This window comes from Salvelinus sp. IW2-2015, linkage group LG6.2, assembly GCF_002910315.2.
Source record: "Salvelinus sp. IW2-2015 linkage group LG6.2, ASM291031v2, whole genome shotgun sequence".
Classification (NCBI taxonomy): domain Eukaryota; kingdom Metazoa; phylum Chordata; class Actinopteri; order Salmoniformes; family Salmonidae; genus Salvelinus; species Salvelinus sp. IW2-2015.
This window is the reverse complement of record NC_036846.1, coordinates 1,955,388-1,967,145: the sequence shown is the minus strand read 5'-3', so window position 1 is coordinate 1,967,145 and position 11,758 is coordinate 1,955,388. Positions and strand designations below refer to the sequence as shown.

Genomic DNA, 11,758 nt, shown 5'->3' with positions numbered 1-11,758 from the left:
CGTTAAAAAAGTATTTGTGGAATTTTCTTTCCTTTGAATGCATTTGAGCTACAGTTTGTGCTGTACAGATGTAGGCAGGGGGGGGGGGGCGGTATACAGAAGAAGCGCCGTATTTGGTAAAAGACCATAGTCCAGTACTTATGGAAGAAACTAGCTAAATAAGCAAGAGATACGACGCACCCCTCCATAATTACTTATAACAATGACTGTCAGTCTAATGTGGAAAATTATCGAGAACTCTTGAAACGGTTTCTTTCAAGAGTGCAAGTCAACAAAAATCCAAATGCAAAGCGCTTAGATGAAAACTGGCTCTCAATAGCGACCACCCCAGGAAAGGAAGGGGACCAGAGAGCCCCCCCAATCAGCTTAGCCTCAGAGTGCGTTACCAGCCTCAGAAATTGCAGGCCAAAATAAATGGTTCACAGAGTTCAACTAACAGACACATCTCAACATCAACTGTTCAGAGGAGGAATGGTGAATCGGGCATACATGCAATTCCTGCACAAAAAGCTACTAGGCGCATAAGTTTGGAAGAGTTGTAACGGCTGTCGTCTTCCTCCTCCTCGGACGAGGAGAGGAGAGAAGGATCGGTGGACCAATACGCAGCGAGGTAAGTAGACATAAAAATTTATTTGAATACACAAGACGAATACGAAAACACTTGGAAAATTACAAAATAAGAAAACGACGTAGACAAAACCTGAACTGAACTTACATAACTACACGCAGAACTCACGGACAGGAACAGACTACATCAAACGAAATGAACAGCCAAAACAGTCCCGTGTGGTGCACAACACAGACACGAAAGACACAGAGAAAAATCACCCACAAACAAACAGTGAGAACAACCTACCTTAATATGACTCTCAATCAGAGGAAATGCCAAACACCTGCCTCTAATTGAGAGCCATACCAGGCAACCCTTTAACCCAACATAGAAACACAACACATAGAAATGCCCACCCAGCTCACGCCCTGACCAATAAACACATACAAAACAAGAGAAAACAGGTCCAGGAGCGTGCAGATATAGAGCCGGGTAAAAAGCCCCCACTCCTAATAAACGTATGCGTCCGCCTTTATGTGTAGATAGCCCGTTGCAACGCCTAGTACTAGTTCTCGAGGTCAAGAAGGAGCACTTTGCGAATGAGTGTGTCCGGCATCATGAGCCCACAACTCTCCACGCAGTCGAGTGGGGCTCATAAACGTGAGCCGTGTGTGAGAATATGAAGGCCTGTCACGCTCAACTAACATAACTCCTGCAATGTCTCGGCACACCTACCATTGATTACACTTTCCTTTTCTCATCATAGATTTCTACTCCCACGTTAAGCACACCAATACGCACCACCCTACTTTTAACAAGGCACACCTGTTAATTGAAATGCATTCCAGGAGACAACCCCATGAAGCTGGTTGAGAGAATGCCAAGAGTGTGCAAAGCTGTCATCAAGGCGTGGCTACTTTGAAGAATCTCAAATATATAAAATAGATTTTGATTTGTTTAACACTTTTTTTGTTACTACATGATTCCGTATGTGTTATTTCATAGTTGACATCTTCACTATTATTCTACAATGTAGAAAATAGTAAAAATAAAGAACAACCCTTGAATAAGTCGGTGTGTCAACTTTTGACTGTGTCGTAACGTGAATGTCGTTAAATGTGAAGACTTTTATCAAATCAATTCTGTGTAATTATTACATAGTTATTGGTTACTAACACAATGCATTGATAAGTCCCTAGTGGGCTAAACCGGTATGATGGCTTGGTAGACAATGGAAAGGGGTGGGGATAGATAAAAAGCGGGAAAGACAAAATGGATTCACTACAAACAGTTGATAATTATATTAATTGAAATGCTAATCCTTTGCACATGAACAGCCGCTCATTCGAAAATAATTGCAATGTATATATTTACGCCCATATGTCGTTGTTGTCTTCTCTTTTGGAATCGTCATCTGCTGGAGAGTCAGTTCATCAGAAAGTCTCTGGTTAACTTCCCCAGATGTCACAATGTCTTTCGTAGTTGTCGCTTTCTCAGCGGCTCTGGATAGTTTCTGTTGTAATGGATACGTCAGGTGTACAGATGGTCGTTGCATAGAATAGATGTTTCCGCGGTTGTCGGTATTCTCGTACTAGACTTACATAATTTCCAGCTACAGACTAGTAATTCTACGTCTTGGATTTGCTCTTATTCTGTAGTGATCGATAGTCTCAGAGTTGAACTATTTCCATCCATGGGTGAATGGAATATGAATGACAGTCATCTAATATGCTGTAATAGAAATAAGAAAAGTAATCATCCTCCCTCATCTTAAAAGGCACCGACCACCACTGATGCTCAATTAGACACAGCCTTGTTGGCGGCCGAGTAGGCCATAACCTCTGTTACATACGCAATGTTCTTAAACATGTCATAGGAATTCTACTGCTGCCAAGCCATCACAAAGGGTATTTCCGGTGTATTGCCTGGATTTCTCTATTCCAGACCCACAAAGGAAGCAGGCACTTCTATCTTGGAGGCTCAGGCTGTTCTTTTCAGGAAATGGATAAAAAAGGTACATTTGTGACACCTGGAGATTTGGCCATGCATTGGAGTAACACATTAGGATGCAGTCGAATCGATATTTATGCTGAGGCACAGTTATGGCATGATAAATCTCACAGTGATGTGAGACCATGGGAGAGGCTTTTACGACCAACAGTGTGCCTGGAATTAAGATGTGCAGTGAGGCCCAACCATAAAATCCCACCCTTGATACATACTGATTCTCTTCATATGAATGTAATTTCTCTGTGTGATGTGTCACTGCATGGTGAATTGTAATTCACCTTTACTGCTCCACAAGCTGGCGCTTGGTTTCTAAGAAAAGCCTGAGGGGAACGGCTTCAGAAGGAAGGTGACTGGTGGATCAGCGAAGCSGGAATTCACAAGTAATCAGGCCTGCAGCGCTGGTCCCCTCARCTGAACAGGGTTAAACAAACCCAGGGAAAATGAGCAACTTACATAACTGGATTGTCACCAATAGTAACGGGCCGATTCCACAGCCCAAAAATAGCTCCTAGATGATTCATTCATGGAGTAGCGCTGGCGGGTAGCATAAGGCGAGGGCACTCTGAGCAGGGCAGGCAGCCACAGCCACCAATTGGAACCCTTTAATTACAAATTGGTTGTGTGAGCCAGATGCCCAGGGTTTATAAAAGCCCCTCAAAGGCAAGGATGATTCACAAAAACCTGAGGGTTGAACACAACCAGGTCCAGATTCCCCAGAGAGCCTGCGTCCAATACTCCCCAGAGAGCCTGCGTCCATTACTCCCCAGAGAGCCTGCCTCCATGACTCCCCAGAGAGCCTGCCTCCATGACTCCCCAGAGAGCCTGCCTCCATGACTCCCCAGAGAGCCTGCCTTCCATGACTCCCCAGAGAGCCTGCCTCCATGACTCCCCAGAGAGCCTGCCTCCATGACTCCCCAGAGAGCCTGCCTCCATTACTTAAATAGCCATGAAAACACTGGGCTACATGTTAATTGGACACTGCCCATGAGACAATGTCTAGCTGCTTCTCCTAATAGACATGAACTATTTTCTTCCATGCTACGTGTTACCATAGATCTTTATAGCATGGTCACAGCAGTGGTAAAAAATACATTGAGGAAATGATCTAGATTGTGTCTCCGTATGTGTTTTTGAAACATCTTGTTTGTACTGTGTAGTGCTATCTGGTTCTGGCCTCCAGTCATTAAATGAAGGAAATACTTCCGTATAAATGTAATAATATCTCCCAATCATCCAGCCAGACAGATATATACCCAGATGCCCTGTTTGTCAAAGGGATAATGGGTCCAGAAGCACAAAGGCTGAGTAGGGCCCATAATTGTGTATAGCGGTGAATCATGGTCTGGCTTGAACCATTATGCCGGCAGCCACAGAGCCTGCCGGCATAATGCCTGCAGACATTTTGATGTCTGTCAACATCAAAAACAAAGCTATTTTGGTATGCATTCTACAATTACCCATATGAACTACCAATATCATTGGTATAAAATGTTTTGCAGTTACCCAACAGTAGCTCGATGTGCTGTTGATGATTTTGACCAGGATACACTACATGACCTGCTTGTCGAACATATCATTGCAAAATCATGGCCATTAATATGGAGTTGGTCCACCATTTGCTACTATAACAGCCTCCACTCTTCTGGGAAGGCTTTCCAATAGATGTTGGAACATTGCTGCGAGGACTTGCTTCTATTCAGCCACAAGATCAATAGTAAGGTTGAGCAATGATGTTGGGCGATTAGGCCTGGCTCGCAGTCAGCATTCCAATTCATCCCAAGGATTTTCATTGGGGTTGAGGTCAGGGCTCTGTGCAGGCCAGTCAAGTTCTTCCACACAGATCTCGACAAACCATTAGTATGGACCTCGCTTTGTGCACGGGGGCAAACAGTTGCCACAAAGTTGGAAGCACAGAATCGTCTAGAATGTCATTGTATGCTGTAGCGTTAAGATTTCCCTTCATTGGCGCTAAGGGGCCTAGCCCAATCCATGAAAAATAGTCCAATGGCGGCGAGCTTTACACCACTCCAGCCAACGCTTGGCATTGCGCATGGTGATCATAGGCTTGTGTGCGGCTGCTCGGCCATGGAAACCCATGACGTTGCTTTCAAAGGCAGTTTGGAACTCGGTAGTGAGTGTTGCTGTCCCCAGTCCACCTGGCCTTGCTGCTGTTCCAGTTTCAACTGTTCTGCCTGCTGTTATGGAACCCCTACCTGTTCAACTCTTAATGATCGGCTATGAAAAGCCAACTGACTTTTATTCCTGATTATTATTTGACCATGCTTGTCATTTATGAACATGGTTTGAAAATCTTGGCTCTCTCTAATCTCTCCTTCTCTCTTTCTTTCTCTCTCGGAGGACCGGAGCCCTAGGACCATACGGTCAGGACTACCGGGCATGATGACTCCTTGCTGTCCCCAGTCCGCCTGGCCCTGCTGCTATTCCAGTTTCAACTGTTCTGCCTGCGGTTATGGAACCCCTACCTGTCCCAGACCTGCTGTTTTCAATTCTTAATGATCGGCTATGAAAAGCCAACTGACATTTATTCCTGATTATTATTTGACCATGCTTGTCATTTATGAACATTTTGAAAATCTTGGCTCTCTCTAATTCTCTCCTTCTCTCTCTCTTTCTCTCTCTCGGAGGACCTGAGCCCTGGGACCGTGCGTCGGGGCTGCCGGGCGTGATGGCTCCTTGCTGTCCCCAGTCCACCTGGCCTTGCTGCTATTCCAGTTTCAGCTGTTCTGCCTGCGGTTATGAACCGCCACCTGTCCCGGACCTGCTATTTTCAACTCTTGATGATCGGCTATGAAAAGCCAACTGAAAATTATTCATGATTATTATTTGACCATGCTTGTCACTTATGAACATTTGAACATCTTGGCATAGTTCTGTTATAATCTCCACCCAGCACAGCCAGAAGAGGACTGGCCACCCCTCATAGCCTGGTTCCTCTCTAGGTTTCTTCCTAGGTTTTGGCCTTTCTAGGGAGTTTTTCCTAGCCACCGTGCTTCTACACCTGCATTGCTTGCTGTTTGGGGTTTTAGGCTGGGTGTCTGTACAGCACTTCAGATATTAGCTGATGTACGAAGGGCTATATAAAATAAACTTGATTTGATTTGTTTGCAACCGAGGACAATTTTTCCGCACCGCACGCTTCAGCACTCGCGGCCCCGTTTTGTGAGGCTTGTAGTGCCCTACCACTTCGCGGCTGAGCCGTTGTTGCTCCTAGACGTTTCCACTTCACAATAACAGCACTTACAGTTGACCTGGGCAGCTCTAGCAGGGCAGAAATTTGACGAACTGACTTGTTGGAAAGGTAGCATCCTATGACGGTGCCACGTTGAAGGTCACTAAGCACTTCAGTAAAGCCATTCTATTGCCAATGTTAGTCTTTAGAAATTGCATGGCTCTCTGCTCAATTTTATACATCCGTCACCAACCGATGTGGTTGAAATAGCCAAATCCACTCATTTGAAGGGGTGTCCGCATACTTTTGTATATATAGTGTATATTTCAATGCAGACTCTCTCTGTCTCGGCATGTCAAAATCTTTCATGTCATGTAAAGCACAGATCTGACAGGTAGAGTTACTATGTAACCCGCTGCAGAGTACACACTTCATTAGCACCAGAGTGCACACTTCATCACAATCTCATGATCTTCATCACGAGTCTCAATAAGGCACCAGACACCATGTAGCCAACCACCAATGAGAGACCGCACCACTCTAGGGTTGGAGTCCATTTAGGAAGAAGAACAAGAGCATTTGAAATTCAGTTCATGAATGAATGGAAATGGGAACATTTTCAATTCATACAATTCAATTCACTTCCGGTATTGACTGCTTTCAAAAAGTACCTTCCCCCACCTGAGTCCCACTCACTAGAGGTCGACCGATTATGATTTTTCAAAGCCGATACCGATTATTGGAGGACCAAAAAAGCCGATACCGATTAATCGGCCAATTTTTATATATTTGTAATAATGACAATTACAGCAATACTGAATAAACACTTCTATTTTACTTAATATAATACATAAATAAAATCAATTTAGTCTCAAATAAATAATGAAACATGTTCAATTTCGTTTAAATAATGCAAAAACAMAGTGTTGGAGAAGAAAGTAAAAGTACAATATGTGTCATGTAAAAAAGCTMATGTTTAAGTTCCTTGCTCAGAACATGAGAACAAATGAAAGCTGGAGGTTCCTTTTAACATGAGTCTTCAATATTCCCAGTTAATAAGTTTTAGGTTGTAGTTATTATAGGACTATTTCTCTCTATACCATTTGTATTTCATATACCTTTTGACTATTGGATGTTCTTATAGGCACTATAGTATTGCCAGCCTAATCTCGGGAGTTGAGATTCATAAAGTCATAAACAGCGCTGTTCTTCAAGCATTGCAAAGAGCTGCTGGCAAACGCAGGAAAGTACTGTTTGAATGAATGCTTACGAGCCTGCTGCTGCCTACCACCGCTCAGTCAGACTGCTCTATCAAATTTCAAATCATAGACTTAATTATAATATAATAAACACACATAAATAAGAGCCTTAGGTCATTAATATGGTCAAATCTGGAAACTATAATTTCGAAAACAAAATGTTTATTCTTTCAGTGAAATACGGAACCGTTCCGTATTTTATCGAACGGGTGGCAACCCTAAGTCTAAATATTGCTGTTACATTGCACAACCTTCAATGTWWTGTCATAATTATGTAAAAATCTGGCAAATTAATTACGATCTTTGTTAGGAAAAATGGTCTTCACACAGTTCGCAACGAGCCAGGCGGCCCAAACGGCTGCATATACCCTAACTCTGCTTGCACTGAACGCAAGAGAAGTGACAATTTCCCTAGTTAATATTGCCTGCTAACATGAATTTCTTTTAACTAAATATGCAGGTTTAAAAAAATATACTTGTGTATTGATTTTAAGAAAGGCATTGATGTTTATGGTTAGGTACATTGGTGCAACGATTGTGCTTTTTTCTCGAATGCGCTTTTGTTAAATCATCACCCGTTTGGCGAAGTTGAAGTAGCCTGTGATTCGATGATAAATTAACAGACACCGGATCGATTATATGCAACGCAGGACAAGCTAGTTAAACTAGTAATATCATCAACCATGTGTAGTTAACTAGTGATTATGTTAAGATTGATTGTTTTTTATAAGATAAGTTTAATGCTACCTGCCACGCAGTCTCCTCGTGGATGTAATGTAATCGGCGTCCAAAAATGCCGATTACCGATTCTTATGAAAACTTGAAATCGGCCATGCCGATTTAAAACGGTCGACCTCTACCACTCACCCCCCTGATGGCAAMCAGTATCCCGCCGTAGGAGTAGACCATGATCATGAGGGGCAGCAGCAGGCAGAAGATGAACAGGCAGACCACGTAGGAGACACTGGCCGGAGAGCGCTGGGTCCACTGGACAGAGCAGGAGGTCCCGGCCCCCTCCGGGCCGTAGCTGCTCCAGCCCATGAAGGGGGGCAGGGTCCATAGCAGGGAATAGAGCCAGGAGCCCCACACACACAGCCAGGCCTTTCTGAAGTCAGACACGTCAGCCTTGGTGGAGCGCTGCACCGTGGCGTAGCGCTCATAGGACAGAATGGACAGAGACACCAGGGACACGATCCCTAGGAGGGACAGAGAGAGAGAGGGAGAGCGAGGAAAAGAGAGAGAGAGAGACGAGGGGGAGGTTATCAGGGTGTCATGGGGCGCCTGGTGTTGTTATAACAGATGCCAGTTATCACCGTTTTTTTCACCAGTTTGAGAATTCAGATGCTGAGGAGAATGGTAGAAGGTTAGATAACAATCATTAGCTCTGTTTTGCCCTATTTTGGTAACATTTAGCTAAATGTTAAAAGTAATATTTAGTAAACCCAAGAGAGAGCTGGCATGCCATGCCACACAGGACAGTAAGAAAATGTATGGTGCAGTATTATATTCCTACATGAAGTCAGACCACTGCAAGTTGGCTTTTAGTGCCGTTGTTTCCAAAGAGAACTGGGTGATTTAAGAGGCTTGTCTTTTATTATTTTCAGCCGAGGTTGAGGATAAGAACTTTTCATCAGATAAGCACTAAGTGGCGTGAGATAAAACATGAGGCACTTGAAGGACGTGCTATACAAATCTATACTGTGTGTGTGCACGTGCATGTTTGCCTGTCTTTCTGCCTGTCTGTAAGTGTGTGATTGGGACGTGTGTGTGTGTATGTGTGTGTTTGTCTATAGCTGAGGGAAAAATAGGTTTATGTCTTTAATATGCTAGTCTGTCTCAGAGTACTAGCCTGACATTCTAGGAAGTGTGACTTGTTATTGAATTGACAGTGTGTCCTCTCAGGAGGTGAGAACTTGCTAAAAGTTTTCGTCCTGTGCAACAACTGAAAGGCAATGAAAGAAAAAGTTTGCCCAACTTAATTTAGTCGACCTAAGTGCTCAGAGTACTTTGAGACTTTGTTAGTTGTGAATGGATGTCATCCTTAATTAGTGGTTGCTGGCTGTTATGAAGAATGACAGCATATAGAGCCTTCAGGAAGCAGACAGAGTAAAATATGGCATTGATTAGAGAAATTGTTCAGGGCCGGCGTGATGTGCCCACTCCTCCCCTCCAGGAGTGTTTACAGGTTTGGTTGAGCTTTCTGGGGAGTGGGGGTTTGATTGTGTGTGCGCTTATGTGGTTGTGAGTCATGCATGCGTGTGTGTCACTGCCCTCCTGTGTGGTTTCAAAGGGAAGGGGAACAGGGGAGTCCAGTCTGCCCTATCGCTCCCATCGGGATAATTACTGAGCTTTAAAGATATCCAACAGCCAAATGTCACAGCATTGGACCAATAAACTGCTTTGACAATGTATTTATTTGCCAAGCTCATTAAAAACGATAGCCATTTTTGTACACTTTAATCAGAAACATGAATGACGCCAACATTTTTTAATCGAACCTTTATTTAACATAATGAACTGCATTTGTCAAACACCCACAGATTATATTTCAATCAATTTTGGTTATCCAATTTTGGATCCAGAGACATGCAAGGAGAGATGACAGATGAGAAGTGTACATGTATAAGATCAGCTACAGTTTGTATGAGAGGCTGATCTAAAAGGGTGCTGTAGGCTATGTTCTACTCTGTGTTGAATGGGCGGTTTCATTATGGGGTTATACATTAGAATAGTCGACATGCTTTATATTTTCAAGGTCCTATGCAAAGTCCCTAAATTTACTATGTCAAGCTTCCCAGTCAAGTGCACATTGAAACTTATTCACACACAGAAACGAATCAATTTTGGCATAAAGGTTGAATGCAAATGTCTCTTGCTCTTGCTAAAGCTTTATGCAACCGTTTTTCATTAATGTTCCACTGTTTCCATATTCAAATGTAGGTTAATGAAAATGTTACAAGCACAGGGAGGAATAAAATACCATTCATTTATTAATTAGATTGGAGTTACTGTCATAAATTGATGATGAATTGTGCTCTGAGACTTTTCATAATGAGCCTGGAGGACTTATTTAAGAATTGATCGAGCAGTAATGATCTGATGGATTTGCATGCCCTTTTGCCAGTAAAGTTGCTTAGGCTAAGAAACTACTATATGCAAAATATTTGTTTTACTTGTCACATGGGGGTTAGCCTAAAGTGTAGGCTATATGGCTTTCGCTGCCTGTTGAAATATTTTAAAAACTCACCGAAAAGCGAATTGGCGAAGCCGTACCACTTGCAACCATGGTGTCCAATGAGCCATCTCCCCTGTAGACTTGCCGCAAAACTGAATGGAGTTCCACAAATACACACGAGGATATCGCTCACGCTGATGTTCAGAAGGATGAGGTTGATGGGCGTCCAAAGCGACCGAAACTTTGCGAAGATAAGCAGGACAAGAAGGTTGTTGAAGAATCCCAGGACCAAAATGAGCCCAAGGCATACTGCCACCACCGTGTGGCCTTGCCTGCTCAGGTCGAGGGGGTCCTGGGGAACCAAGGTGTCCCGAGCACTGACATTGGTGCTTAGGTTGGAAGCAGAGCTTTCGGTGCTGCTGAAATTCAGAGCTCGTATGTGGACAACCATCAGCACCCTCAGCGCACGCGGGGGTGACTTACAACACGAGGAGTGAACGCTCTCTCACTCATTCAAACTCGCAGAACACATGCTCACAACAGTCTCGGTGACAAAGAAAGACATACAGAACCCCCATTTATTCTATCACCTTACAACCCAGCTAGCACATAACGTTCTGACAACCATATTGGTATGAAACAGGCAGGGACCAGGTCTCGAACCCTCGACCTTCTAGCCCGAAGTCCAGCGCGCTATCGACTATGCCCCAAAAGCAGGCAGTCGATATCCTCCCTTATAAACACAGGGTCGTTACACTACTCCCTCCTTTCAAAGAGTGCGTCCTCGCGCTAGCTTGAGACTCATCGTCTGATTGGAACGCGCTCAACGGCCAATGTAATGAAACGGCAGGGAGCAGGCCTCGAACCCTCGACCTTCTAAGCCCGAAAGTCAAGCGCGCTATCGACTGTGCCCCAAAAGCATGCTCAAGCGGTACAGTCGATAACCGCGCTTATAAACCCAGGGTCTTTACAAGATGTTTCTTAGAGTTTGGTGAGAGCGTGGTTGTCCTATGATTATTTTGCATACAACCTTCCAACAACTTCCTGGGAATGGTGCAGGATAGTTACTTGACTTTGTAACAAAAAAAAACGTTATTTCTTGGCATTTCATTACTTTAACAGAACGATTCCTACAAGTTAAAACATGGTTACATTTAATTTACATTTTGGTAATGTTCTAGGAACGTTCTCCAACTGGTTTGACATTGGGAATGTCCTCAAATGGTTCAGAGAACGTTAAGAAACAACGTTATTTTGTGGGAATTTCAGTACTTCAGCATGGTTCTATTAAAATTAATATTCTCAAATTGTTCTGAGAATGTTAAGACTTTCCATAAAAAACACATGAAAAGTTTAGTAACATTTAGAATACATTCTAAAATGTTTATTTAAAAACACATTCCTTTCTCAGATTTTTTTTTGTTTTTTTTAATTAACCTTCTAAGAATGTTATTTAAAAGGCCTGTGGTTGCGAATACAGAGTTTTTGTCCCTGCCCTGCCCCCTCCGGAAACCTATTTCTCAAAGCTAAGAATATGGATCACGTTCTGCGCTGTGTTAATTTACACACACAAC

General features: G+C 43.3%; 1 protein-coding gene across 1 annotated transcript in view; it reads right to left on the bottom strand.

Moving 5' to 3' along the window:
• The window catches only part of LOC111965655 (pinopsin-like), a 26,596-nt gene extending 15,637 nt beyond the window's left edge, over positions 1-10,959 (bottom strand). Inside the window, exons 1-2 of the mRNA XM_023989840.2 lie at positions 10,257-10,959; positions 7,877-8,205 (exon numbers count right to left, since the gene is read on the bottom strand). Coding sequence (XP_023845608.1) covers positions 7,877-8,205; positions 10,257-10,635 — 708 coding nt within the window. The 5' untranslated portion in view covers positions 10,636-10,959. The remainder of the gene's footprint in view (positions 1-7,876; positions 8,206-10,256) is intronic.
• Between the last annotated feature and the right edge of the window lie 799 nt (positions 10,960-11,758).